Consider the following 24,645-nt stretch of genomic DNA (forward strand, 5'->3'; position numbering starts at 1 on the left):
CTCTCATGAGCAAATTCAGCAGCTCACAACATCACCACCCACAGCCCAGGGACACCAGGTGCTCCAGCTCTTGCCTCACTCAGGTAACTCACTTAAACTGGGAAAAGGAAGTTTGCACTGAAAACCTGGATGATTGTTTGAAAGTTCCTGGTTTATAAACTTCACTAGAACACTGAAATTTGACACTGGCATCCTGAGCAGGAAAGGAGCACTTGGAATCTCTGATTTTTGTGGGTTCCCTCCAACTCGGGATGTTCTGTGATTGCAAATATACAAAACTCATCAAGAACTGGAGTGACAGGACAAGGCTTCAAACTGCCAGAGAGGAGGCTTAGATGTGATTTGAAGAATAAATTCCTGGCTGTGAAGGTAGGAAGGCCCTGGAACAGAATTCCCAGAGAAGCTGTGGCTGCTCCATCCCTGGAAGTGTCCAAGGCCAGGCTGGACAGGGCTTGGAGCAGCCTGGGATAGTGGAAGTGTCCCTGCCCATGGCAGGGGGTGGCACTGGATGGATTTTAAGGTCCTTTCTCAAACCATTCTGGGATTTTATTCTGTGATTCCAAGCCTTTTCCATCCTTCAGAAAGGAGGATCACTGCTCACCTTTCTATCAGCAAACTCAGCAGCTCCTGGGGCTTGCAAAAGGAGCGGTAGGTGGTCAGGAAAGTCCGGACAAAATTAGGATCTGTAAGGATTGAGTAAGAAAATGACAGCAGTGGGTTTTTATCCAGTTGCAAAAGATCAGAAATAAAAGACAAAGACAAAGTTTAACATGTAGAGAAGACACTGGGGTTGTGAGGCAAACACTGTATTTGAAAAACACCAGGAATGACAGGGTTTGGGAAATTTTCACTCAGTTCTTTGGTGCATTTCCCTGAAAAATACTGAACTGCACATCCAATATTCTCTTAAAAGCTCTGTCTCAGCCTGCCCTGAGAAATGACTCTCCCTGACCAGCTGAGCTATTGGGGAAATTTAACAAAAATTGCACATCAGTCCCAAGAGCTTCCCCTTGCACCCCAAAACTGAGAGCAAACATTTTCCTCAGCATCAGCACTTCATGGAACTCCTCAAGCTTTCACTTCTGGGCCTTTCAGACACTGAGAGGCTGAAAAATGCTGATGGTGATTGGCATCCACTCCAACCCAGATACTTCACAGAGTGCAGGCTGAATGTAATAAAGATAAAAAATACAGTAAATATAATAAATATAACCTCCAACCCAGATACTTCACAGAGTGCAGGCTGAATGTAATAAAGATAAAAAATACAGTAAATATAATAAATATAACCTCCAACCCAGATACTTCACAGAGTGGCAGGCTGAATGTAATAAATATAAATACACCAAAATAAAAAATAAAATAAAAATTAAAACAAATGTAATAAATATTACCTTCAACCCAGATGCTTCACAGAGTGGCAGGTTGAATGTAATAAATATAAATACACCAAAATAAAAAATAAAATAAAAAAAAAAATATATATAATAAATATAACCTTCAACTCAGATACTTCACAGAGTGGCAGGCCAAATGTAATAAATATCAATAATACAGCAAAATAAAACTAAAAAAAAAAAAAAAGTTAAAAAAATTAAATAAATATAATCTTCAACTCAGATACTTCACAAAGTGGCGGGCTGAATGTAATAAATATAAAAAATACAGCAAAAGAAACCCGAAAAACCAAAAAAAACCAAAACCACACCTTCAACTCAGATACTTCACAGAGTGGTGGTCTGAATGTAATAAATATAAAAAATACAGCAAAATAAAAAAATAAATAAAATAAATTAAAAAAAAAAAGTTAAAAAATGAAATAAATATAACGTTCAACGCAGATACTTCACAGAGTGGCAGGCTGAATGTAATAAATATAAAAAATACAGTAAATATAATAAATATAATCTCCAACCCAGATACTTCACAGAGTGGTGGTCTGAACGTAATAAATATAAGAAATACAGCAAAATAAAAAATAAAATAAAATAAAAAAAAATTAAAAAATAAAAAAATATAATAAATATAACCTCCAACCCAGATACTTCACAGAGTGGCGGGCTGAATGTAATAAATATAAAAAATACATCTAAAAAGAAAAATAAAAATATATATAACCTTCAACTCTTTTCTTCCTTCACAGAGCCTCAGCCTGTAACAACTCCATTGAAACATGGCCATATGAAACATGGAAACATTTTGGTGTTTTTTTTGGGGGATGAAAGGTTTGCATACGCAGAATTTTCTCACAGCTTTGCCTGCAAAGTCAGGTGATTTAATAACATATCTTTACTCCCTGCAGATCTTACTTTACATTTCATTACAAGCAGAAAGAACCCTAAAGATGAAAGGATTCAAACCCACAGCTGAGGATACCTGCATACATATGGTAGGTCAGCCTCTCGATGAGCTTCACCACCGTGCCCCCTTTGATGATGGGAATTCCATTCCTGCTCTGCAGGCTGTCCTCAAACACGATGTTCTCCTCGGAGTCCTCCACCACGAAGCGATAGACGCTGGGGCTGGGCAGCCTCAGGGGCTGCTCGTTCTCCTCCTGCAGCAGCACCGAGTCCAGCATCCTGTCCAGGGTGCTGCGGTACTGCAGCGAGATCAGCGCCGCCATCCACGTGCTCTTCTCCTCGGCCGACCTGGCGGCGAACAGCACGCTGCTGTCGTCCTTGGACACCAGCTCGAAGGCGTGCCTGTACTCTGCAGTGTCCTCCTTGTCCACCACCTGCATCTTCCTCATGACAATCTTCTCCTTCAGCCTGTACTCGGCGCTGCTGTAGCCGGGCAGGCGCGACTGCCCGTGGTTGGCTTTGCAGCTGATCAGCAGCCCGTCGAAGAGGAAGATGTGGCGCTCGTGTTTGGCCCCGATTTTTGTCAGCCCCCCTTCCATGATGAACTCGTTGCAGCACTGCCCGATGTCTTTGCCCTCCCAGCCGTCGATGTTTTTCTGGATTTCGTTCATTTTTTTGATGGCCAAGTGTTTGCTCCTGATCTGCCGGTGATAGAAGCGACAGACCGGCTCCCTGTGAGGAGGAACAGAAAATGTCACACCGGGGACGTTCCAGACTTGCCATCCCAAAAGACTAAAATAATCAACAGAATTCATTGCTGAAATCTGGATTGTTTTGCCCTCAAAATGCCCTAATCAAGTTCCAAATAAGCCACATGCACTGCTTTGGCTGGGCAGGAGTAGAATATTGTCCTGGGTTGTAAGATGTGGTTTTGGGGTATGTATTCTATTTCCCATCTGTTAGAAGTAGGGCAGTTCTCTGCTGTTCTTGGGGCAGTTTTTCCTTTATCTCCCCCCCAGCCAATCCTCCCTGCAGGAGATCTCTGCTGTCCATGGCCACTGAGTGTCCCTGCAGGGCTGAGCCAATCCCAGCATCCCATGGGGAGATGCTGCATTGCCCAGGGGAGGAGCCAAGCATTCCTACCTGGATCCAATCTGAGCTTTGGCACAGCCCAGCAGCCTTTGCCCAGTGCATTGCCAGAGGAGCAGCTTCTGCTGCCCTGCATGGCCAGAGGGAGCCCAGGCCCATCTCCAGCAGCCCTGGAGCTGCAGAGGAAAACTCCCCCCTTGTGCAGGATCCCTGCTCCAGCAGAGCCACAGCTGGCACTGCAGGAGGGCTGAGCCCCCATGGGATGGGGCTGTGCCACCCCCTGACACACAGGGGACAGGTCCATTTCTGATTCTGTCACTGTTGTTTTGTATTACTGCATTTTTTATTTTTATTTTTATTTTCTTCCCTAATAAAAAACCTGTTATTCCTACTCCTATATCTTTACCTGAAACCCCCTTAATTTGAAAATTATAATAATTCACAGAGAAGGAGTTTACATTTCCCATTTCAGGAGAGACTCCTGCCTTCCTTAACAGACACCTGTCCTTTCAAACCAAGACAAATATTCACATTATTCTTACAAATGGATAAAGTTTTGCCTGCTGCTCCATCCACAAAGAAAACTGGCAACAACACGTGCCTTGAAAAGGAAATATCAACATTCTCCAGCAGGAGGAGGGGATTTATGTGCCTCCCTGGCAGCTGTGGGCAGGCAGGGAGGCTCTGGGGTGCTTACCCGGGCCGGCGGCGCGGGGAGTGCTTGCTGTAAATGCGCTCCATGCTGCACTGCAGGTTCAGCAGGGCAGTGATGGCCTGCTTCAGGCACTCCCTGTCCTCTTCATCCTCACTGCACTCCTGCAATTGCTGCACACAACAAACATTGAGTTTCTTTCAGATCTGCCTCATTTCCAGCAGGGTAAGAAGACTGAAAGAAGCACTCCGTGAAATTTCGGTGATTTCAAGTCAGTGACTTTTTACAGAGCCCCAACCAAAAGTAGATGTGCATGAAATTAAATATATTTGTCAGAGGTTCAGGAAAAATCAGTGGATATTCATCAAGTTTAGAAACCTTTGCCCTTTAATTTACCCATCCTTTACCCTTTAATGCTAATTGTCAGGTGTTATTTTGCCTGTTTCAAACTGGTTAAATTCAAGAGTTTCAAAGTTTGAAATAGCCAAGGGTTCAGAGCTGGTTTATGGAACTCTTGTCTATCTTCTTTCCATGAGTTCCATCTCAACAATCCAAATTTAAGCCAAGAAGGAGCAAGATTCTCTTTGCTTCTTATCATCCTGAATTCTGCCACCTTCAGCGAACTCAAGGATTTTGCACAGAGCAAACAGTAAAAGAAAGAAAGTCTGAAATTCAAGATTTGCTACTACAGAAAAATGTAAAGACAGTGAGAACAAATGTATTGCCTTTGTATAAAGGCTAAATCCATCTCCTCCACTCAGCAGAAACTTCCTGCATTAGGGAATTCCACAGATTTTCATATCATCTCCATCCACCTGGTAGCAACATGCTTTGAGCATAACCTGAAAGTTCCTCTTTGGTTCTTTAAGGTGGTGCCTAAAAAACTTGAAAAATCTGAAAAAATAAAGGATTTTTCTTTTAAAACCTTTTCACATCCAAGATCATCTGAACTTCCCATGGCAGGGGCTGGAATGAGATGGGTTTTAAGGTCTCTTCCAGTCTGGGATTCTGTGAATTTTTTAAAGAAAAATTCAAGCTAATAAATTGGTGGGCATAATTATGACAACTTGCCATGCAGTTTGGGATAAACTCTGTTTTGCCAACAGACTTGAAGAGAAATCTTCCTTACACTCACTGGCATGGCAGAATCCTTCTTTTCCTTTCCCCACTACATTCCCTCAGCTGGGATCCCTCAGTTTATTCTAAAACCAATTGAGAGAACAGGATTTGACCACTCCTGTGTTGTTTAAATCACTGAATTTTTAGTTTTCCGTGCCCAAACAACTCCATATTCAAGAAAGGAAGAGTTTTGTGGCTCAGAATTTCTGGGAAGCTGAGGAACAGTACAGGGAAGGGAAAAATCAGATGTCTACCTCTGGAAATTCTATTTTTCCTTGCTGCCAGCCATGGAAATGCAAAGAGCATGGGAAAGGTGTGAAATGCAGAATCCTGAAGGTGGGAGAAGCAATTGAGGGATAATTTCAGATGTTGCTGGATGAGTCAGGAGCAGCAATCAGGGATAATCCTGTGCCTGTGGAAGGAAGGATTCATCCAGCACTTTCAGCCCTTTGCTCAGGCAAAGAGGAGGCTCTGATGCAGATCCTGAAGGTTTTTCCACCAAGGAGGAAAAGTTCTATGGTTTGAAAGAATTTTCAGGCATTTCACATTTTATTTTTATTCATTTCAGTTTAGCTGTTTTGCAAAAAAAGCAAATATTGAGGCCTGTGTTTGTGGAAATCATTATTTTATTCACCTGCCAATTCAGAAGGGGTTTTGGTAACTTTCTCAAGGAGTAAAAGTCTCAATCTGAGCTTTTCTCCCTAGTGAAACTGTGAAAATATGGGTGTTTTGTTGCTTTTCTGCTTTCATTTTCGTCTTCTTCAGCCATAATTCCCAGAGGAAAATGCAATGGCAACAGAGAAGCAATAGCACCAGTTTTTAATGTTATATATTGTATTAATATAACATATAATATAATGTTATGTAATTATTTTAACAGATAATAATATAATATAATACATATAATTGTAATATTAATTATTACTATATTTATAATAATTATGTATTCATTCAATATTTATAATAATATTTATAATTATTACAATAATATATTATAATTGTTGAATAAATACTATTTTTATCCCCAAAACCACTCTGATTTCTAAAAATCCCTTTTGTAAATTCAGGATTTTTTCAAAGTACAACATAAAATGCAAATTTGAAACTTGTTACTAATGGGAACACAACAAACTACTCTGGGTTGACCATTTCTCCAGGGTGATATTTCAGATTTCTGTCCCGTGCTCACAAGGTTGTGAGACAGCCAAATATCAGATTCTACTCAGAAATCTCATACACTGTGGATAAAGGTCAAACTTAAATGTTTGCACTGCTAAAATGATCATCTTTCATGCTGTATGATCCTTTAAAAGAAATAAAAACACGACAAAATTATTTTGCCAGGCTGTATTTATCAAAAATAGGAGAAAAACTCTGCTCTAAAGGGCACCCATGGTAATGTTTCCCTAAAAAGGGGAAAAACACAAGATCTTTTACACTTGTAAAACCAGCTCCAGGTTCAGAATCCCCCAGAGCTGTGGCACACGTGATTTCATCCTGAAATTTCATCCTTAAATTTCCTCCTGATGCCCTTTCCCAGCTCTGAGACACAATGGGGCATTAATCAGCCTCACCTTCAGCACCAGGCAGGTCCCTGCCCCAATTCTGGCTTTACAACCTGGAAGATTTCCAGGATTTCCAGAGAATTATCCCACACAGGTGATGATCATGGAAAAGGAAGCTGCATTATTTTGAAAGAGACTTTTCTGAAGAAGGAATTTTCCCTGATATCCAATTTAAACCTCCCCTGGCAGAGCTTGACCCTCCTGTCCCCCACCCTCCTGTCAGGAAGTTGTAGAAAATTGAGATTGTTTGAGGTTTTTTTAGTTTTTCTGAACTGTCTTCTAAACTGACTATCACTAGAAATGCTTAATAGTTGAAAATGTACTGAAATCACACATATTTAGGTGTACTGGAAGCTGTCCCAGCCCATGGTAGGGGTTGGAACCAAATGGTTTTTAAGGTCCCTTCCAACCCAAACCATTGTGGAATTTCAACTTTTCTGCAAAATGTTGGCAATCCATTCACTGGGGAGAGGTAAAAAAATATCATCCCTTGTTTTTACTTATTTAAATCAGGATATGCAAAAAATCACAGCAGAAATGAGGAAAGCTAGAGTGAAATGAAGTAGAAATAAAAAAAAAAAAAAGGAGTTTGTGCTAAATATTGATGACAGACCTGGTATTAACACAACTCCTAGAAATATTCAGGTTGGATTATAGATAAATTCTGTTTTCCTCCTTCATACAAGTAAATCCTTTAAAACACAAAGGAAATCCCTGTAACTCACCTGTGCAGCATCAGATTTTACACAGAGAACCTCCCAGAGTAATTTCTGCTGCTGTTTCCAAATGTCAGCTATAGCCACAGGCTGTTTAACCCATTTAATTGAAGTTCATCCCTGTTAGTTAATAATTCATTTACCCTCAAAGCATTACAAACTTTCCCCCCACAATGGGGCAAACAGAACCTTTTTTACATTATCCTCAGCTAATTCCAGTTAGGAATCAGGAGAAGTGGTTGAATATTAAGAATGGATTATTCTGAAATAATAAAAATAAACAGAGCTGCAGCTGGAGTGTGACCTGAGACTGAGAATTCTGACTGAATCCTGCCTAGCTTCTGAATGGACAAAAAAATTCAGAACTCAGAGAAAGAAGAAATTAGATTTGTGTATTCAATTTTTAGATTTAAATTTTTAAAATTTTTAATTAAAATTTAAATTAAATTAAACTTTAATGAAATTAAAATTTAAATTATTTTAAATTTTTTTCAACTATATTAGAACTCAAGTTCAATAAAGATTTGTTTAATAAAATGTAGTTTAAATGTTCATATGAGAGCAACAGATGCTTTTTAAGATTTTTTTAATATGTCTTTTACTTTTCAGAAACTAAGGAACAGCGTCAAATAATTTTAATTTTCTGAGGGATTAAGTAGAATATAACCAGCTATTTAAAAGATCAGATTCTCTACATTAATAACTCTTTTCAGTCAGAAATGAGAGTGTGGCTCCAATTACCTGCAGCAACTCAAAGTAGTGCAAGCAGTGATAGACTGGGATCAGCATGAGGCGAGGCAGGACATACTGGACAGCCTCCTTAAATCCTTCAGCTGTGGACTGCAAAGGAACAGAACCAGCATTATTTACACTGAAATATTCACAATATTCACTGTGCTCCCCTTCTGTTCAATATATTGCACATAATGGGAGCCCCCACAGATACATGGAGGCCTCACTGGGTACTGAAGAAATCAGTATCACTCTCAGAAACTGAGAATCACAGGTTTATCACTTCAAAAATGATAAATATTTTCCATTCCCAGGAGTTACTAAGGCAGTAATTCAGGCTGTAAGATGAGATTTTTCCAACCAGTGGTGAAATTCCTGCCACCTTCCATCTGAGGAGAAACTGAATTACCTCAGGGACAGAAAGGAGGCCAGATTCACCACCTGACTTAAATATCAATTGAATCTGGAATCTGGAATTCCAGCTTTGAGCTTTAAATTTAGGGGGGGCAGGGAGCAAAGAGCCTTCCTTAATATTGAAGAAATACTGAATAGGAATTTCCTTCATATTGAAGGAATATTGAATTTAATATTGAGGACTATTGGAGAGTGAGATGATCCAGCTCAGCAAGGAGATGCAGAGGAAACATCCCCTGAGGAAAGGCTCAGAGGGATCTCATCCTGCAGAGATGCCCCAGTACCCCTAAACTGGGCTTAACTGGGTTTAACTGGGAGCACCAGTGCCCCATCACTTGCTCAGCAGCTTCTCTAAGGGCATTTCTGAAAACCAAGCCAGCCTGAGCAGCATTTTTAATAATTTTGATATTTATTAAAATATTTTCTGATATTTTTAATTAATAAATCTGCTACACTAGGAATGAAAAGGCAAAAAGAAGCAATAAACCAATAAAAGAATTACAGATTATCCTGCTGGCCAGCAATGGCTAAGGAATTACTGCAGAATTATTCCAGAAAAAGAACCAGTCACAGCCTCAGGGCGGGATATGCACAGAAGAAAATGAAAAGAAAATGGTGTTTGTGTGCCTGTGGTTGGCTTTAAAATGTAAAATAAAAGTGGCAGTGTGAGAATTCACCCTCTGTTCTCATACAGGGTGTGAGGAGAAAAACACCTGCAAAACACCCATGGATGGGTCAGAGCTGTGCCCTGTTTTTACAGCAAGAGGTAAAGTCAAAATATCCCAAAGTCAAAATATCCCTAAGTAAAAATATCCCAAAATATCCCAAGGAAGGGAAGGACCTTGAGGATTTCTTCCTTAGTTGAAGCAAAGAATTACTGACAGAATTCCAACCTTTGAAATGTGAGAATTGGAGCCATTCAGTATTTCTCATGTGCACCCACCTGGAAGTGGAGAGCCACAGCAGGTTTGGCCATTAAGTTGTTAAAATGCTCATGAAATTGTGGAGAGAGAATATCCTGGGACAAGGTTTCATATGGATCAAAGGCTTGCTCCTAAATAAAAACAGAATTACACACAGAGGTGAAGGATCCAAACTATTTCTGTCCCAGCTGCTACAATAATTTCCTTGAATCAGCTGATGGAACTTTTCAAGAAAATATTGATTTTGCAAAATAAATATTGAATAAACCACAATCTTATTTCACTTCCAGCTTTTCAATGCCCACAATTTTCTTGGAATTCCTCAACCTCCCCATCTTTATGGCCAACACAAAGGTTGTTGTACTGAAGCAGTGGGAAGCAAGAGAAGTTTTTGCTTTTCACATGGAATGGCAATTTTACTTGCCCTCTGTCCATAAGGATGGACAATGTGCAAACTTGGGACACTTTTCCAGTGAAAATGTCTCACCTGGGACAGAGCAACCAGTCCCAGGGGAAAGTCCTCAAGTGCCATCAAGGGTTTGGATGCAAAAATTATGGTTTGGAGTAGGCAGCTCCACAGGATCAGCTACAGCAGGATGGGAGGGAAGGAAACCTGGAGGCACAGGGATCACTTCTGGCTGCAGGAATCCCACAGGAATCAATCCTGGTTCTACAGGAATCCCTGCAGGAATCATTTCTGGTTGTAGGAATCATTTCTGGTTGCAGGGATCCCTGCAGGAATCATTTCTGGCTGCAGGAATCATTTCTGCTTGTATAGGGATCCCACAGGAATCATTTCTGACTGTACAGGAATCCCTGCAGGAATCACTTTGGCTGTACAGGAATAATTTCTGACTGCAGAAATCCCACAGGAATCACTTCTGGCTGCACAGGGATCCCACAGGAATCATTTCTGGTTGCAGGGATCCCTGCAGGAATCATTTCTGATTACAGGAATCATTTCTGCCTGTATAGGGATCCCACAGGAATCATTTCTGACTGTACAGGGATCCCACAGGAATCATTTCTGGTTGCAGGGATCCCTGCAGGAATAATTTCTGGCTGCACAGGAATCATTTCTGGTTGCCAGAATCCCTGCAGGAGTCACTTCTGGTTGCAGGGATCATTTCTGGTTTCAGGAATCCCACAGGAATCATTCCTGGTTGTACAGGAATCCCTGCAGGAATCATTTCTGGCTGCACAGGGATCCCACAGGAATAATTTCTGATTGCAGGAATCCCACAGGAATAATTTCTGACTGTACAGAAATCCCTGCAGGAATCACTTCTGGCTGCACAGGGATCCCACAGGAATAATTTCTGGCTGTACAAGAATAATTTCTGGTTGTAGGAATCTCTGCAGGAATAATTTCTGGCTGCAGGAATCCCACAGGAATAATTTCTGGCTGCTCAGGAATCATTTCTGGTTGTAGGAATCCCTGCAGGAATAATTTCTAGTTGTAGGAATCATTTCTGGTTGCAGGGATCATTTCTGGCTGCAGGAATCTCTGCAGGAATAATTTCTGGTTGTAAGGATCATTTCTGGCTGCAGGGATCCCTGCAGGGATCATTTCTGGCTGTAGGAATCATTCCTGGTTGCAGGAATCCCTGCAGGGATCATTCCTGGCTGCAGGGATCATTTCTGGCTGCAGGGATCATTTCTGGCTGCAGGGATCATGTCTGGCTGCAGGAATCCCTACAGGGATCATTTCTGGCTGCAGGGATCCCTGCAGGGATCATTTCTGGTTGCAGGGATCATTTCTGGCTGTAGGAATCATTTCTGGCTGCACAGGGATCATTTCTGGCTGCACAGGGATCATTTCTGGTTGCAGGGATCCCTGCAGGGATCATGTCTGGCTGCAGGGATCATTTCTGGTTTTGGAATCCCTGCAGGGATCATTTCTGGCTGTAGGAATCATTTCTGGCTGTAGGAATCATTTCTGGCTGCAGGGATCATTCCTGGTTGCACAGGGATCATTTCTGGCTGCAGGAATCCCTGCAGGGATCATTTCTGGCTGCAGGGATCATTTCTGGCTGCACAGGGATCATTTCTGGCTGCAGGAATCATGTCTGGCTGCAGGGATCATGTCTGGCTGCACAGGGATCATTTCTGGCTGCAGGGATCATTCCTGGCTGCAGGGATCATGTCTGGCTGCAGGAATCCCTGCAGGGATCATGTCTGGCTGCAGGGATCATGTCTGGCTGCAGGGATCATTTCTGGCTGCAGGGATCATGTCTGGCTGCAGGGATCATGTCTGGCTGCAGGGATCATGTCTGGCTGCAGGGATCATTTCTGGTTGCAGGAATCATGTCTGGCTGCAGGGATCATTTCTGGCTGCAGGAATCCCTGCAGGGATCATGCCTGGTTGCAGGGATCATTCCTGGCTGCAGGGATCATGTCTGGCTCCCAGCTGGGCTGTGCCAGGGCCTGTCAGGCTGATCCCAATCCCTGCAGGGACTGATTCACTCCTGAGTCACTGCTGGGCTCAGCACATCCCTCTTTTCACCCCAGTGCTTGCCAGGCTCTGGATTTGGGAATGCCCCCCACAAAAGGCTTGTTTGAACACTGGTGAAGTCTCAAGTCACATGGAATCCACAGTGCAAACCCACTGCAGGAGCCAGGCCAGCATTCCCTGACTCTGTGCTCTCTTCTGCAATTATTTTCTATTTTTACTGCATTTACAAGTGCTTTTAGTTTCTTCCACTTAGACTTCAATCAGTGTTTTTATGTTTTGGCTTTGTTTTATGAACATGAGATTAAAATGAACTGCATTAGGGATCTTCCTAAAAAGAGATTAATTATTTAAAAAAGGTTTTATGCTTGCAATGCTGCAAAAGTGGCTGAAATATGGAATTCTGGAATATTGAAAGGGATGGCTTTTGGCTGAAGGAGGGCAGGGATAGATGGGATTTTGGGAATTCTTCCCTGGGATGGTGGGGAGGCCCTGGGCAGGAATGCCCAGAGCAGCTGTGGCTGCCCCTGGATCCCTGGCAGTGCCCAAGGCCAGGTTGGACACTGGGGTACCCAGGGACAGTGGGAGGTGTCCCTGCCCATCCAGGGGTGGCACTGGCTGGGATTGAAGGTCCTTTCCAACCCAAACCATGCTGGGATTCTGTGGAAGCACCACCCTGATGTCCCTGTAAATGATCTCAGTGCAGGATGTGGCCCTGGAGTGGGGTCTGCCCATTTCACCCCTTGCTGTGGGCACTGCTTCCCACCTTTATTCATTTGTGGATACTTAAAACTCCTCTCATGGAAACAAAAACACCAGAAAATAAATTTACAACCTACTGACAATCCCCTTGTTTCATCAGCTGCCCTATGAAGATCCCTTCAGAAACCCTCTGCCTGTTCTCAACCATCCATCTCCACTTCTGGGTGTCAGCTTCTGAATTTCCTCCACAGCAGCAAGAAATATTTGCTTTTCCCCATATACAAAATCAATGTTTTCTTTTCCCCATACACAAAATCAATGTTTTCTTTTCCCCATACACAAAATCAATGTTTTATTTCCCCCACACTTCCTTATCTCAAAACCACGACAATATTTATGTTTTTAAACCTTCCAGGGAGCTGATGCAGAAAAAAACCAGACAAAGCAGGAAGATTCCAGCTTGCAAGGGTTGTTTGGTTTTAATTATCCTTCCCAAGAAGTTGAAGGACCTTTTTAATGGAAACACTGCATGAACAATGCTGGCAGGGAGATAAGCAGAGCAAATAAACACTTCACTCTCCTATGTCTCTTTAATGACTCCTTTTGCAAACACTGACACAAAGATGATCTCACCCTGTGACATGATCAGATCAACAGCTCCCTCATTGAGCAGGTCTTGCCCCATATTAACTGAATTCATAAATTCAAATATATTACCTTCATAAAAAGCATGGAAAAATAATCTGGATTTCATTTCCTCTTCAAGTTTTTCAGTGAATGAAAAATCAGATGAGATTTTCGCTCACTGAAAAGGATTTGTTTCCATTAAAGCACTGGATGACTCAGAGCAGCTTTTGCAATAAAATCAGATTTTTTTTTTTTCCAGGATAATGCTGCACTATTTCAAATTTAAGGAGTTTTTTATAGTTTCAATATCATAACTGCTTTAATCCATTGATCAAACAATCTCCTTATCATTATAAAGCAATTATGCTTCAATAACTGCTAAGATTTGGTCAATTGGACTTTCCTACATCAGTGATTTATTGAAGCAATGCCAAGAAAACTTTATCTTTATGGTCTACTCCTAAATGAGTGGCACCTGTGCCCAAAAATCACTATTTTTTATAGCCACAAAAATGTAATCATTCTCCAGGTGGTGCTGGGGTGCTCATGCAATCCTCAGATCTTAAAAATGGAAGATGTATAAAAGTAAAATTAAAAGTTAATATAATAAAAATTTTAATTAATATAATTATATAAATAGATAAAATATCTAAAATATATAAATTATATATAAATAGAAATAAAAACTTTAATTTTTAAAATAAACATCATCATTTTAGGATAAACCCAAAAATTTGCCATTCACCACATGGTTCACCTGATACATCTTCTGTCAGCTCAGAACAATTAATTTCCTCTCTAATAGGTGTTTATATGATTGCTCTCATATTTTAGAGCCAAAACCTGGGATTAATACAGGTTACCCAACACCCAGGAGTTTTCCCCCAGACAATTAAAACTGTGTGGTTTATTCTAAGCTGAACTGTCCTCCTGCCTCTCAGATGCTCCTTTTTCCCTGTGCACCTCCTTGCTAATTCCAGAGTCATTCTGCACCTATTTTCAGGAATTCTGACTAAACTGAGCTCCAGCCCTCTTCAGCTTTGTCACTCCCTTCTGTACTTCAGAATAGAAATATTTAAGGATAATATGAAATAAAATATATTTATAATACAGTAAATGTATTATGTAGTAATATATCATTAATTAAGAATGGTAATATTAATAGTTATTAAAAATATATAATATAACATAATATAATATAATATAATATAATATAATATAATATAACATAATATAACATTATACTGTATTGTCATATTATGTTATATTATATATTATTACATTATATATTATTATATTATATATTAAAATATATTAAAGTAAAATAATATTTAAGAATATTTAATAGAATAATTTTAATATGGAGTATTTGAGAATTTTAAAAAATTTCCTTCCAGTATTTCAGTGCCCATTCAAAACAAACTAAGAAAATAATGAATAACCTTCCAGAAGGAGCCACACCCCATCCCAGTGCAGTGTTTTTCCCTATTTCTGTCCTTAATACCCACTTTAGAGCTCAGTGGGTATCAACTTTTGCTACAATCCTAAGCCATAAATCGCTGCTTCCTGGAGCCCCTGAAGATATTTCCCATTCCAGATGGGAATTTGGAATGAAATCCCATGGTTTTGCTGGGGAGGCATTTAGGGGAGTGATGCAAAGTTCCCAAAGGGAACTGAAGAAAAGCTTGTTCTAGAGGTGGCAAAGTGACTGAAATTTTGGTTTGTTTCTTTACATTGTCAGTGGGAAAGGAAAGTTTGTGGGGGAGGAGAAGTGTTCTGAAGGGTTTGTTCTGATTTTTACTACTCTTTCTTTTAGTTGCTGTTAATAAAGTTTTTCTTTAGACCCTTTTAAGGTTTTGAGCTTTGCCTTTCTCCCAATCCTCCCTCCCAGCAGGAAATGGGTGCTGGGGATTGGGCAGCACCGAACCCTCCACACTCCAGGAAATCTCAAAATTGGCCAAATCTCAAACTGCTGAACCAAAACCACTACACCCAATTCAAGTGATTTAATAAAAACAAACATAAAAAACCCCCCTAAAGCAACCAAATGAAAGACCAAACCTCTGCCAGGTCCTCAAAGCAGCTGCCAGCCAGAGGGTGAGGGCTGCTTTCATCTGTCATTTCCACAGTGTCCTCAATCAGGCCCAAAAGCTTCACTGTCAGCTCGTGGATGTCTGAAATGTTGCTGAATATCACATCAATGTCCTGCAAACACAAAACAGGGCTGAGTCCTGCCTGGGATGATTTACCTGCAGCATGTAAATATTGGAGTGGGTTTTGTCTGAATCAGGAGGTAAATGGAGAGGTGTTGAGTCTTCACTTCTTTTTTGCCAGGGTTGGGATTAAATACATGAGATGGAATTTCTTGTTGGGACTCAGATGTTTATCAGTTCTTATCTCTGTCACAGCCTCACAAACCCTGAGTTCTGCAGCACTTCTCTCTAACAAACTAAAAATGGAGCCCATCTCTCTCTCTCTAAGGCCTTTAAGGATAAATTGTCCAATTAAGAAATGACACCTCAATTATTTTCACTTTTAACCCAATAACCAACCACCCCTGCCCACAATGGGGACTTTTTTATCCAATTACACAAAACCACCCAAACCCATGGAGAAGAAGGTGGAGAAGAAGGTGAAGAAGAAGGAGCAGCCTCACCCTACAACCTCCATCTTGCTTATATCTATTATTATATTTTAAACCCCAAACTCTGAGTTTCCCCCCTGTGATATCACACACTTCTATCCAAACCCCACACCCACAATCCCAGTTCTGTCATTCCATTTTGGGAGCTTCTCCAGGGCCTCAGGTCAGTGCAGTGTTCTCTTGGGGGCCAGAGCCTGGCAGCACAGAAAGTCTGAAATTCTCAGCAATTCCCAGGGTTCCACCAGAGAGGAGCCAACAGAAAGCAGGAAAAGTGAAGCTCTGTGGGGTTCCCAGCCCTCCAGGCTTCCCTGAGCACATCCAGCCTTGCCCAATTTCCAGAGCATCCTTCCCAGGAGCTGCTGGAAAGGCATTCCTGGCCCCTCCTGCTCCCTCTGCTCCTCCTTGTCCCACCAAACACAGCAGGAAGGAGGTGATTTACAGGAGGGATTTACAGCAGCTCCAAGCTCAGAAGGAGGTGATTTACAGGAGGGATTTACAGCAGCTCCAAGCTCAGAAGGAGGTGATTTACAGGGGGAATTTACAGCAGCTCCAAGCTCAGATCCTCCAAACCACAGGTGCAGCTAAAGCAGCTCCTGGGCTGGCAATGGAGCAGGAATTGGCAGCTTCCTTCCCAAATTCTAATTGTGGATTTTCAGTTCCCCACACTCAATGAGGGAGCTCCTTCCCCAATTCAGTGTCTTGGATTCCTCCTCTGAATTCCCTGCTCAGAAATTTCTGTGCCCCAGCCTGCCACTGACCTCCAGGCAGTGCCCAGAGTGTGCCCACCCTCTTGTGGGAACATGAAATCCTGAAATTTCCCACTCCCATTCCCAAAAGAATATTCCTCAGCTCCAAAACATGGCTCCCTTCTGCTCCCATCATCTTCACTGGAATTCCACCCCCACATCTGCACAATTCCATCAGCTCCTAAGGACTTTTGCACAATTCCATCAGCTCCTAAGGACTTCCACCCCCAGCTGGGATGGGGATGGCTCCTGCTGCCTCTTTTGAACCTGCTGGTACCACCTGCAAATGCCAGCTCAGGTCCTGCTGGCCTGTCCCCTTCTCCCTGCCCACAGGAAGGACTCACCAATCCCTCCTTACTCCTCCTGAGAACAGAATTTGCCACAAGGACAATTTCAATCAAATCTTTCAATCCTTTCTCAAGCAGAGGTTCCCTTCAGAGTTAAGAGAATCCACAGCCAGGGGCTGCTTTAATTGGAATTTCTCCAGATAAGGGGGAGCCTGTAAATGTCAGTTCAAGCACTCACTGCACATGCAGGTAGATGACTTAATTTTTGTCTTAAGCAGAAGTGAACCTATTACCTAAATGACCAAAATATTCCAGCTGCTGCTGGGTCTGACAGGGAATTGTGTCCATTAAACTCCATTGCCATTAATGGCAATTCCCCCACTGGATTTCACACCCAGACAACTCTCATTATTCACTGACAGCCAATAAATCAAATTTGATTTCACCTCCAGCACAGTAAATGCAAAATGGGTAAGTTCTGGCTGCTAATGAAGCAATTAGCACTGCTGGTCAATAGAGGACTCACATGAGGTGTGAAGAGTCTCCTGTTGGACAGAAAAGCTTCCCGAAATACTTTGATGATGAGGTTGAGCTCCCTCAGGTACTGCCTCTCTTCTGCAATCTCATTTCTCACCAGGTCGTAGTAGTTGAGCTCTCCAGAAGAAGAGGGCTCATCCTCACACAGAGAAACCAGCCCAATCTCATCCTGATCAAACATATCCATCAAAACCTGCCAAAGAAATCCAGAAATTACACCCAGCCAGGCCTTCACACGTGGCTCCAGCTCAGCTATTTCAATGTGTTCAGAGAAATCCTTGGAGTTTTTAATACAATTCTTGCTGTGTTCACTTTCACAAGGGAGTAATATTTCAACTTTGGCAGCAGGAGGCTGCAGCAGTTGCCAAAGCCATTTTCCCCCTTGGAAGTGAGCACGACCTAGAAAACAAGTTACAATTCATGCAGAATCAACTTGGAAAACAAGGAATCTTGCATAAGCCTTGGACAAAACCTCCTGCTGAAGATAAAAGCGAACAAAAATGTTTCTCATTTTAATGGGCATGAAAACTAAAGGTCTTTTCTGTGTTAGGAAGGAGAGCTGCCATGACAAAGTGACATCAGGAGGGTGTGACAGCAGAGCAATGAAGGACAACATCATTTTCTGGCCTTACACTGCTTGTAAAGGCTCCTGCTGTTCCAAAATTGATGCAGGCTCAACTTAAATTTCTGCTGTGACAGATCTGCCATGAACAAGGAGAGAAGCTTTGCCTTTGAGTTAAATTTTGCTGTGACAGGTTTGGCATGAACAAGGAGAGAAGCTCTGCCTTTGAGTAAAAGCAGGCTCTCCCTCTGATTCTCCCTTGAACACACCTTCCAGATCAAATAAAATGGAACAAATCACCTCTAAATACTGTTTTAATCCCAAGCCCTTACCTTATCAGCACACATTGATACTTTAATGTCCTGCTGGGAGATCTCAAAGTGTCGGATATTGAAAACATAATTTCCAGCCAGCTTTAAAATGTCAGCTGAGATGTATTCCAAGACAGCCACAATATAGAGAGAGACATGGTAATCCACCTTGTAGCCCAGGACCTCCTGCAAAGTGAAAACAAGAGAAAACAAATGGAATTTATTCCAGAAATTCATCTAGAATGACAATAAACACATTGAATTCTCTACTGAAATGGATTTTGGCTGTGGTGATAATTTACAGTAATGGAACACCCAGGGCTGAGACATCAACTGGAAATTGGAACATCAGCCTGGAAGGAGATGCTTGTGAATACTTGTGTTATTTTGCAGTGTTTTAAGAGAGGAAAAGCTACAGAACTTGAAATAATCCCTCCTCTAAAAATGACAGTCCTGAAAACAGAATTCATTTAAGGAAGAGACTTCAGTGGAATTACTCCTGAACTTAAATTTCCATCTCTGCCTTGCAGGACTCTGACCCCAGTGTGGACTCTTGGGAACAGAGTAGGTTTCACTTTCAAGGAATCATGGAATAGTTTGGGTGGGAAGGGACCTTAAAGATCATCTCCACCCCCTGCCACAGCAACTGAGCACTCAGCACTGCATAAAATAATGGAACATGAATAATGGAAGTCTGAAGAGACAAAAGCCAGGATGAATGCAGCCCATGACCCCTGGGAAGGTGCTCCATGGCCTGCACAGCCTGCACCCTGCAGCCTTTCACCTGCCAGTGAATGCAGCTGACTCTGTGCATTTGAATAAGGCAGGCTTGTTCTCATGATGTGTTGGTGCATCCTCTAAAAATCACATTCTGGGCCTGTTTTCACACTTCTGAACCACATTTCACCAAGGAGCACCAGTGGTGTTTAGGAAGATCTTATTTAATGCTGTTTCCTCTCTTGATATCCCTCCCCCTCTCATTAACCCTCAGGAACTGAGATGTTGTGTATGTGAACATGGCAAGGAGAGCTGGAAAAGTGCTTTAATTTCTGCTTATGCTCCAACAGAGTTTTCTCAACAGCTGGAAACACCTCTGCAGATCTCTTGATCTTAAACCTGAGGCAGCAGTGACATTCAGCAGTGGCTGAAAGGACACTGACACATCTTGGTTGACAGTACACAAGGAACAGGATCTGCTGGTCCCTCTTCTTCTATTTTGGCTTCTGCAGCATTTTGAAACAAATAAAGGCATCAGAGCAGCCCTGCTGAAGTGGGGAAGGTATCTGAGTTTTGTTTATGTTAAAAACTAACTAATCCTATTTCCAAGTAGAGTAATGGATTAACACACTGGTGTACTGATGATGAATTTAAGGATTTACTTTCACTACACACTATAATAAATTCAGCTTTGTGGTGGGTGATTCTTTACTCCCTCTGCCAAGAAGAGAAACTTTTTAATTTCATTCAAATTAAAGAAATCCATGAAAGTGTCGGGTCACGACATAAAGCAGAGCCTACAAGCAGTCTCAGTTGGCAACACTTTATTATTGAACATGGCTGACTTTTATACATTTTCCAATTGTTTATGCTTCTTCTATCTTTACTATTGGCTACAATAAATCAACATAATACTATTAGTAGGAAGTTACAGTGACTTAACTAACTTTCTAAAAATGCTTCATCCAGCTGCAAAGTTCTTTTATCTTTCTTCTCTCAGTCTCTTTAGTTACAACTTTAAAGAGAGCTCTTTATCAGCTTCTTCTTCCTTCTCAGCTTCTTCTGCTCCTTTAGCTAACAGGCCTGCTGTTAACCCCTTCCACAAGCAGCCCTGCTGAAGTAGGGAAGGTATCTGAGTTTTGTTTGTTAAAAACTAACTAATCCTATTTCAAAGTAGAGTAATGGATTAACACACTGGTGTACTGATGATGAATTTAAGGATTTACTTTCTCTACACACACACTATAATAAATTCAGCTTTGTGGTGATTCTTTACTCCCTCTGCCAAGAAGAGAAACTTTTTAATTTCATTCAAATTAAAGAAATCCATGAAAGTGTCGGGTCACGACATAAAGCAGAGACCACAAGCAGTCCCAGTTGGCAACACTTTATTATTGAACATGGCTGACTTTTATACACTTTCCAATTGTTTATGCTTCTTCTATCTTTACTATTGGCTACAATAAATCAACATAATACTGTTAGTAGGAAGTTATAGTGACTTAACTAACTTTCTAAAAATGCTTCATCCAGCTGCAAAGTTCTTTTATCTTTCTTCTCTCAGTCTCTTTAGTTACAACTTTAAAGAGAGCTCTTTATCAGCTTCTTCTTCCTTCTCAGCTACTTCTGCTCCTTTAGCTAACAGGCCTGCTGTTAACCCCTTCCACAAGCAGCCCTGCTGAAGTAGGGAAGGTATCTGAGTTTTGTTTATGTTAAAAACTAACTAATCCTATTTCAAAGTAGAGTAATGGATTAACACACTGGTGTACTGATGATGAATTTAAGGATTTACTTTCACTACACACTACAATAAATTCAGCTTTGTGGTGGGTGATTCTTTACTCCCTCTGCCAAGAAGAGAAACTTTTAAATGTCATTCAAATTAAAGAAATCCACGGAAGGTCATGCTGGGGGGCAGGAAAGGTGGGAGGTACCTTCAGTAAGGGATGGATTTTGTCCACAGGGAGCAGGAGGGGGTTCCTTCTTTTCCGTTTCTCGATGGCCGACTGAGCATCAGCGATGGCCCACTTGTCTATGGGGTGGGGAAACGTCTTCTGAACCCGCTCCTGCCAACACACACAGCTCTGAGCCCAGCCACAGCCACCAGGGAGGTTTAAAGACAACAGCACAGCAAATTACTTCCCCTCCAGGACAGGCAATTATCCTCCTCCTCAGTGTTTGCAACATGTTCTCCTAATTGTTCTCTCCTTACCCAACCTGGCTTCTCTCTTTCAGCAATCCTGAACAAGCTCCCTTCCCTGAGCACCAAGAATCCTTCAAATCCCTTCAAATCTGTGATCTTTTCAAGAGCAGCAGGGAGGTTTCAGTCTCCACTTCAGTAGAAGATGTTCCTGCCATGGATGGTGTTTAAGATCCCTTCCAACCCAGACTATTCTGTGAGCCAGGATCCCAGAATACAAACACCACCAGGAAGTACTGAATGGTTTACAGCCTCCAAAAAACCCCAAACTCATATTGTTCCTACTTGAGAAAAGAGTGTAACTTGCCCTACATCAGATCAAGTTTACGGCAGGAATGAAAAGCTGAAGGAAGAGCTGGCAAAAAATGGTGAAATATTTGTGTCCCTTTGATGGAAAGACTTTTGCACATATCCCAAGCCCTCACAGAGAAGCAGATTTTCTTAGAGGCTGCTTTTAAACCTTTGCAGAGGCCATTTAATGCCCAGTTTTCTGACCAGCTCCCAGGCTGTCACAGGGTGACATTCCCACCTGGACAGCAGCCCCCAAATGACCCTTCCTAGGGATCCTACCAGGACATGCTCCCAAAAATGCAGCTAGGGTGGCATTCAGCCATTCTGCAGTTTAGAATCATGGGAGTTCCAGACTGGTTTGGGTTGGAAGGGACTAAAATCCCATCCAGGGACACCTCCCACTGTGCCAGGAATTCCATCCCAGCCAGGAATTCCTTCCCAACATCCAACCTAACACAAACCTCCTGTGCTCCAACACTGCTTCCCTCTGTTCCTTTAGGAACAATTTGAAGGGCTGCTTCTATTTATAAAACATTCTTAATTCGAGATTTTTAGACATTGATCTGGCAAATACTTAAGGACAACATCTTGGACAAACAGTTCCATTAGCTCCAGGCTGTTATGTAAATATCTGAGGATAAACTTCAGAGATCACAGCTCCCATGTTTTCCCTTTACAGCTAAACACAGCTAAGAAGCAGATCCAATCCCAAGAGCTCTTGAGGAACTAAGCTCTTAAGGAACTATTAAATTTTGCTTTTAATTTAGTGATATAATAATCTTCATGCATCAGTATTAAAAATCCCCATAAATTAATAATTAATGTTGAATAAAGGGCATCTAATAAAAATCTAAAACCCTTTGGGCAATTATTGGGCCAATACATACATACATACATACATACATAGATATATATTTAAAAATATAAAAGAATTCTTTATAAAATATATGTAATTAACATAAAGATATACATATCATACATATATATTCAAATATACAATTATATACATTTAACTATATATAAAATTTTCTTTCATTTCCATGACACACATACATAATTTATATTAATACATATAATTGTAACACACATAGAATTTTATATATATATATATATATATGTAATTCTTTTAATTTCCACGTAGAGAATCCCATACAAAGAGATCATTTTGGATGAGGCTGAAAAATCCTGGACCTACAGATTGATGTCAAATTAATGCTCCACAAAGCTCTATTGGGGCACAGCCACATGGAAGCATTTTCTCCCTCCAGACTCCATGAAACCCTCATTTTGGAATGATGGCACAAAAGCTGACAGCTGCAATAATACAAGGGCCTCAGTGAGCCCAGTAAAGTCCCAGGAACATCCAACTCTACTCCCTCAGCTGCACAACCCAGGCATGACAACAGTAACCTTTCATTGAAATATTTAAATCTTTTTCTTGCATATTGATATCAAAAAAGTAGGAAAAATTCTTAAATCCATGGTGCAATCGACAGCAGGAAATCCTTGGAAGCATTTTGCATTTATAGGAGGAATTCACAGCAGCTCCAAGCTCAGATCCTCCAAACCACAGGTGCAGCTAAAGCAGCTCCTGGGCTGGCAATGGAGCAGGAATTGGCAGCTTCCTTCCCAAATTCCAGTTGTGGATTTTCAATTCCCCACACTCAATGAGGAAAAATTCCCACAATTTCCATCCTGAAGCACTGGGTAAATAATGACTTTCCAGTTAAATTTGCTTTTATAATCTAAATAGAATCAGAGAATCCCAGAGCAGTTTGGGTTGGAAGGGACATTAAAGCTCATCCAGTTCCAATCCCTGCCATGGGCCACCCTCCACTATCCCAGGCTGCTCCAAACCCATCCAGCCTGGCCTTGGGCACTGCCAGGGATCCAGGGGCAGCCACAAAGTCAAGTCAGGAAGCTCTGGGTGTCACTGGCACATTTTCTGAAAAATCCCTTCCCCAGGATTTCTCTCCTGGGAAGCTGAGAAGCCTCAGAGAAGAATGAAAACAAGAATTATCTGATGGCTTCTCCTGTGTTTGCTGCTTTGCAATGTGGTTTGGACATTGTTTATCAACTGGTCATTGTTTGATTGGTTTCATGTGAATTGTTTTTACTTAATGGCCAATCACAGCCAGCTGTGTTTGGACTCCAGAAGAGAGAGTCAGGAGTTCTCATTATTGTTCTTGTTAAGCCTTCTGTCTGTATCCTTTCTCTATTCTTTAGAAGAGTTTAGTAGAGCATTCTTTAATGCAATATAATATCATAAAATAATAAATTAGCCTTCTAAGAACATGGAGTCAGATTCATCATTTCCTCCTTCATCCTGGGCTTGCACCCTGCAAATTCAACACTCTGGGCTTGCAGCCTGCATTGCCCAAAATATCCCCAATAATTTCAGCAATTCCAGAGGCCAAGCTGAGCCCCAGTCCTACCTCCACGTCCTGCACAGTGCGTGGCTGAGCAATGCACAGTTTGTTCAGCAGCTGCAGGATCAGCTCCTCAATGTAGTACAGGGAATCCTCCTTTGCTGACAGGTTGGGGTGAACCTGCTGCTGCACCTGCCCAAAGCAAGTCAGAGAATCAGTGTCACCAGCACATTGTCTGAAAAATCCTCTTTGCACAGGGCTCTTCTCCTGGGAAGCTGAGAAGCCTCAGAGAAAAAAGAAAACAATATTATCTCATTTGCTTCTCCTGTGTTTGCTGCTTTGGAATGTGGTTGGACATTGTTTACCCACAGGTCATTGTTTGATTGGTTTCATGTGAATTGTTTTAACTTAATGACCAATCATGGTCAGGCTGTGTTAGGACTCTGCAAGGAGTCAGGAGTTTTCATTATAATTTTTTGTAGCCTTCTGTCTGTATCCTTTTTCTATTCTTTAGTATAGTTTTAGTATAGTATTCCAATATAATAATATAATATAATATAATATAATATAATATAATAATAAAACATGTATATTATATTATATAATAGTATAATATTATAATATTATATATACTATATTATTATAAAATATTATTATATCATATATTATATAGTATTATATAATATTATA

General features: G+C 41.3%; 1 protein-coding gene across 1 annotated transcript in view; it reads right to left on the reverse strand.

The window, feature by feature from the left end:
* SOS2 (SOS Ras/Rho guanine nucleotide exchange factor 2) overlaps positions 1-24,645 on the reverse strand; it is a 53,347-nt gene that overhangs the window by 14,732 nt on the left and 13,970 nt on the right. Inside the window, exons 2-11 of the mRNA XM_071426055.1 lie at positions 24,022-24,147; positions 21,030-21,161; positions 18,400-18,564; positions 17,495-17,698; positions 15,353-15,496; positions 9,531-9,641; positions 8,183-8,281; positions 4,087-4,214; positions 2,377-3,032; positions 602-683 (exon numbers count right to left, since the gene is read on the reverse strand). Of these exons, the coding sequence (XP_071282156.1) occupies positions 602-683; positions 2,377-3,032; positions 4,087-4,214; positions 8,183-8,281; positions 9,531-9,641; positions 15,353-15,496; positions 17,495-17,698; positions 18,400-18,564; positions 21,030-21,161; positions 24,022-24,147 (1,847 nt within the window). The remainder of the gene's footprint in view (positions 1-601; positions 684-2,376; positions 3,033-4,086; positions 4,215-8,182; positions 8,282-9,530; positions 9,642-15,352; positions 15,497-17,494; positions 17,699-18,399; positions 18,565-21,029; positions 21,162-24,021; positions 24,148-24,645) is intronic.

The sequence above is a fragment of the Agelaius tricolor genome, unplaced genomic scaffold (assembly GCF_023055355.1).
Source record: "Agelaius tricolor isolate 1412-34295 unplaced genomic scaffold, bAgeTri1.0.p SCAF_5, whole genome shotgun sequence".
Classification (NCBI taxonomy): Eukaryota; Metazoa; Chordata; class Aves; order Passeriformes; family Icteridae; genus Agelaius; species Agelaius tricolor.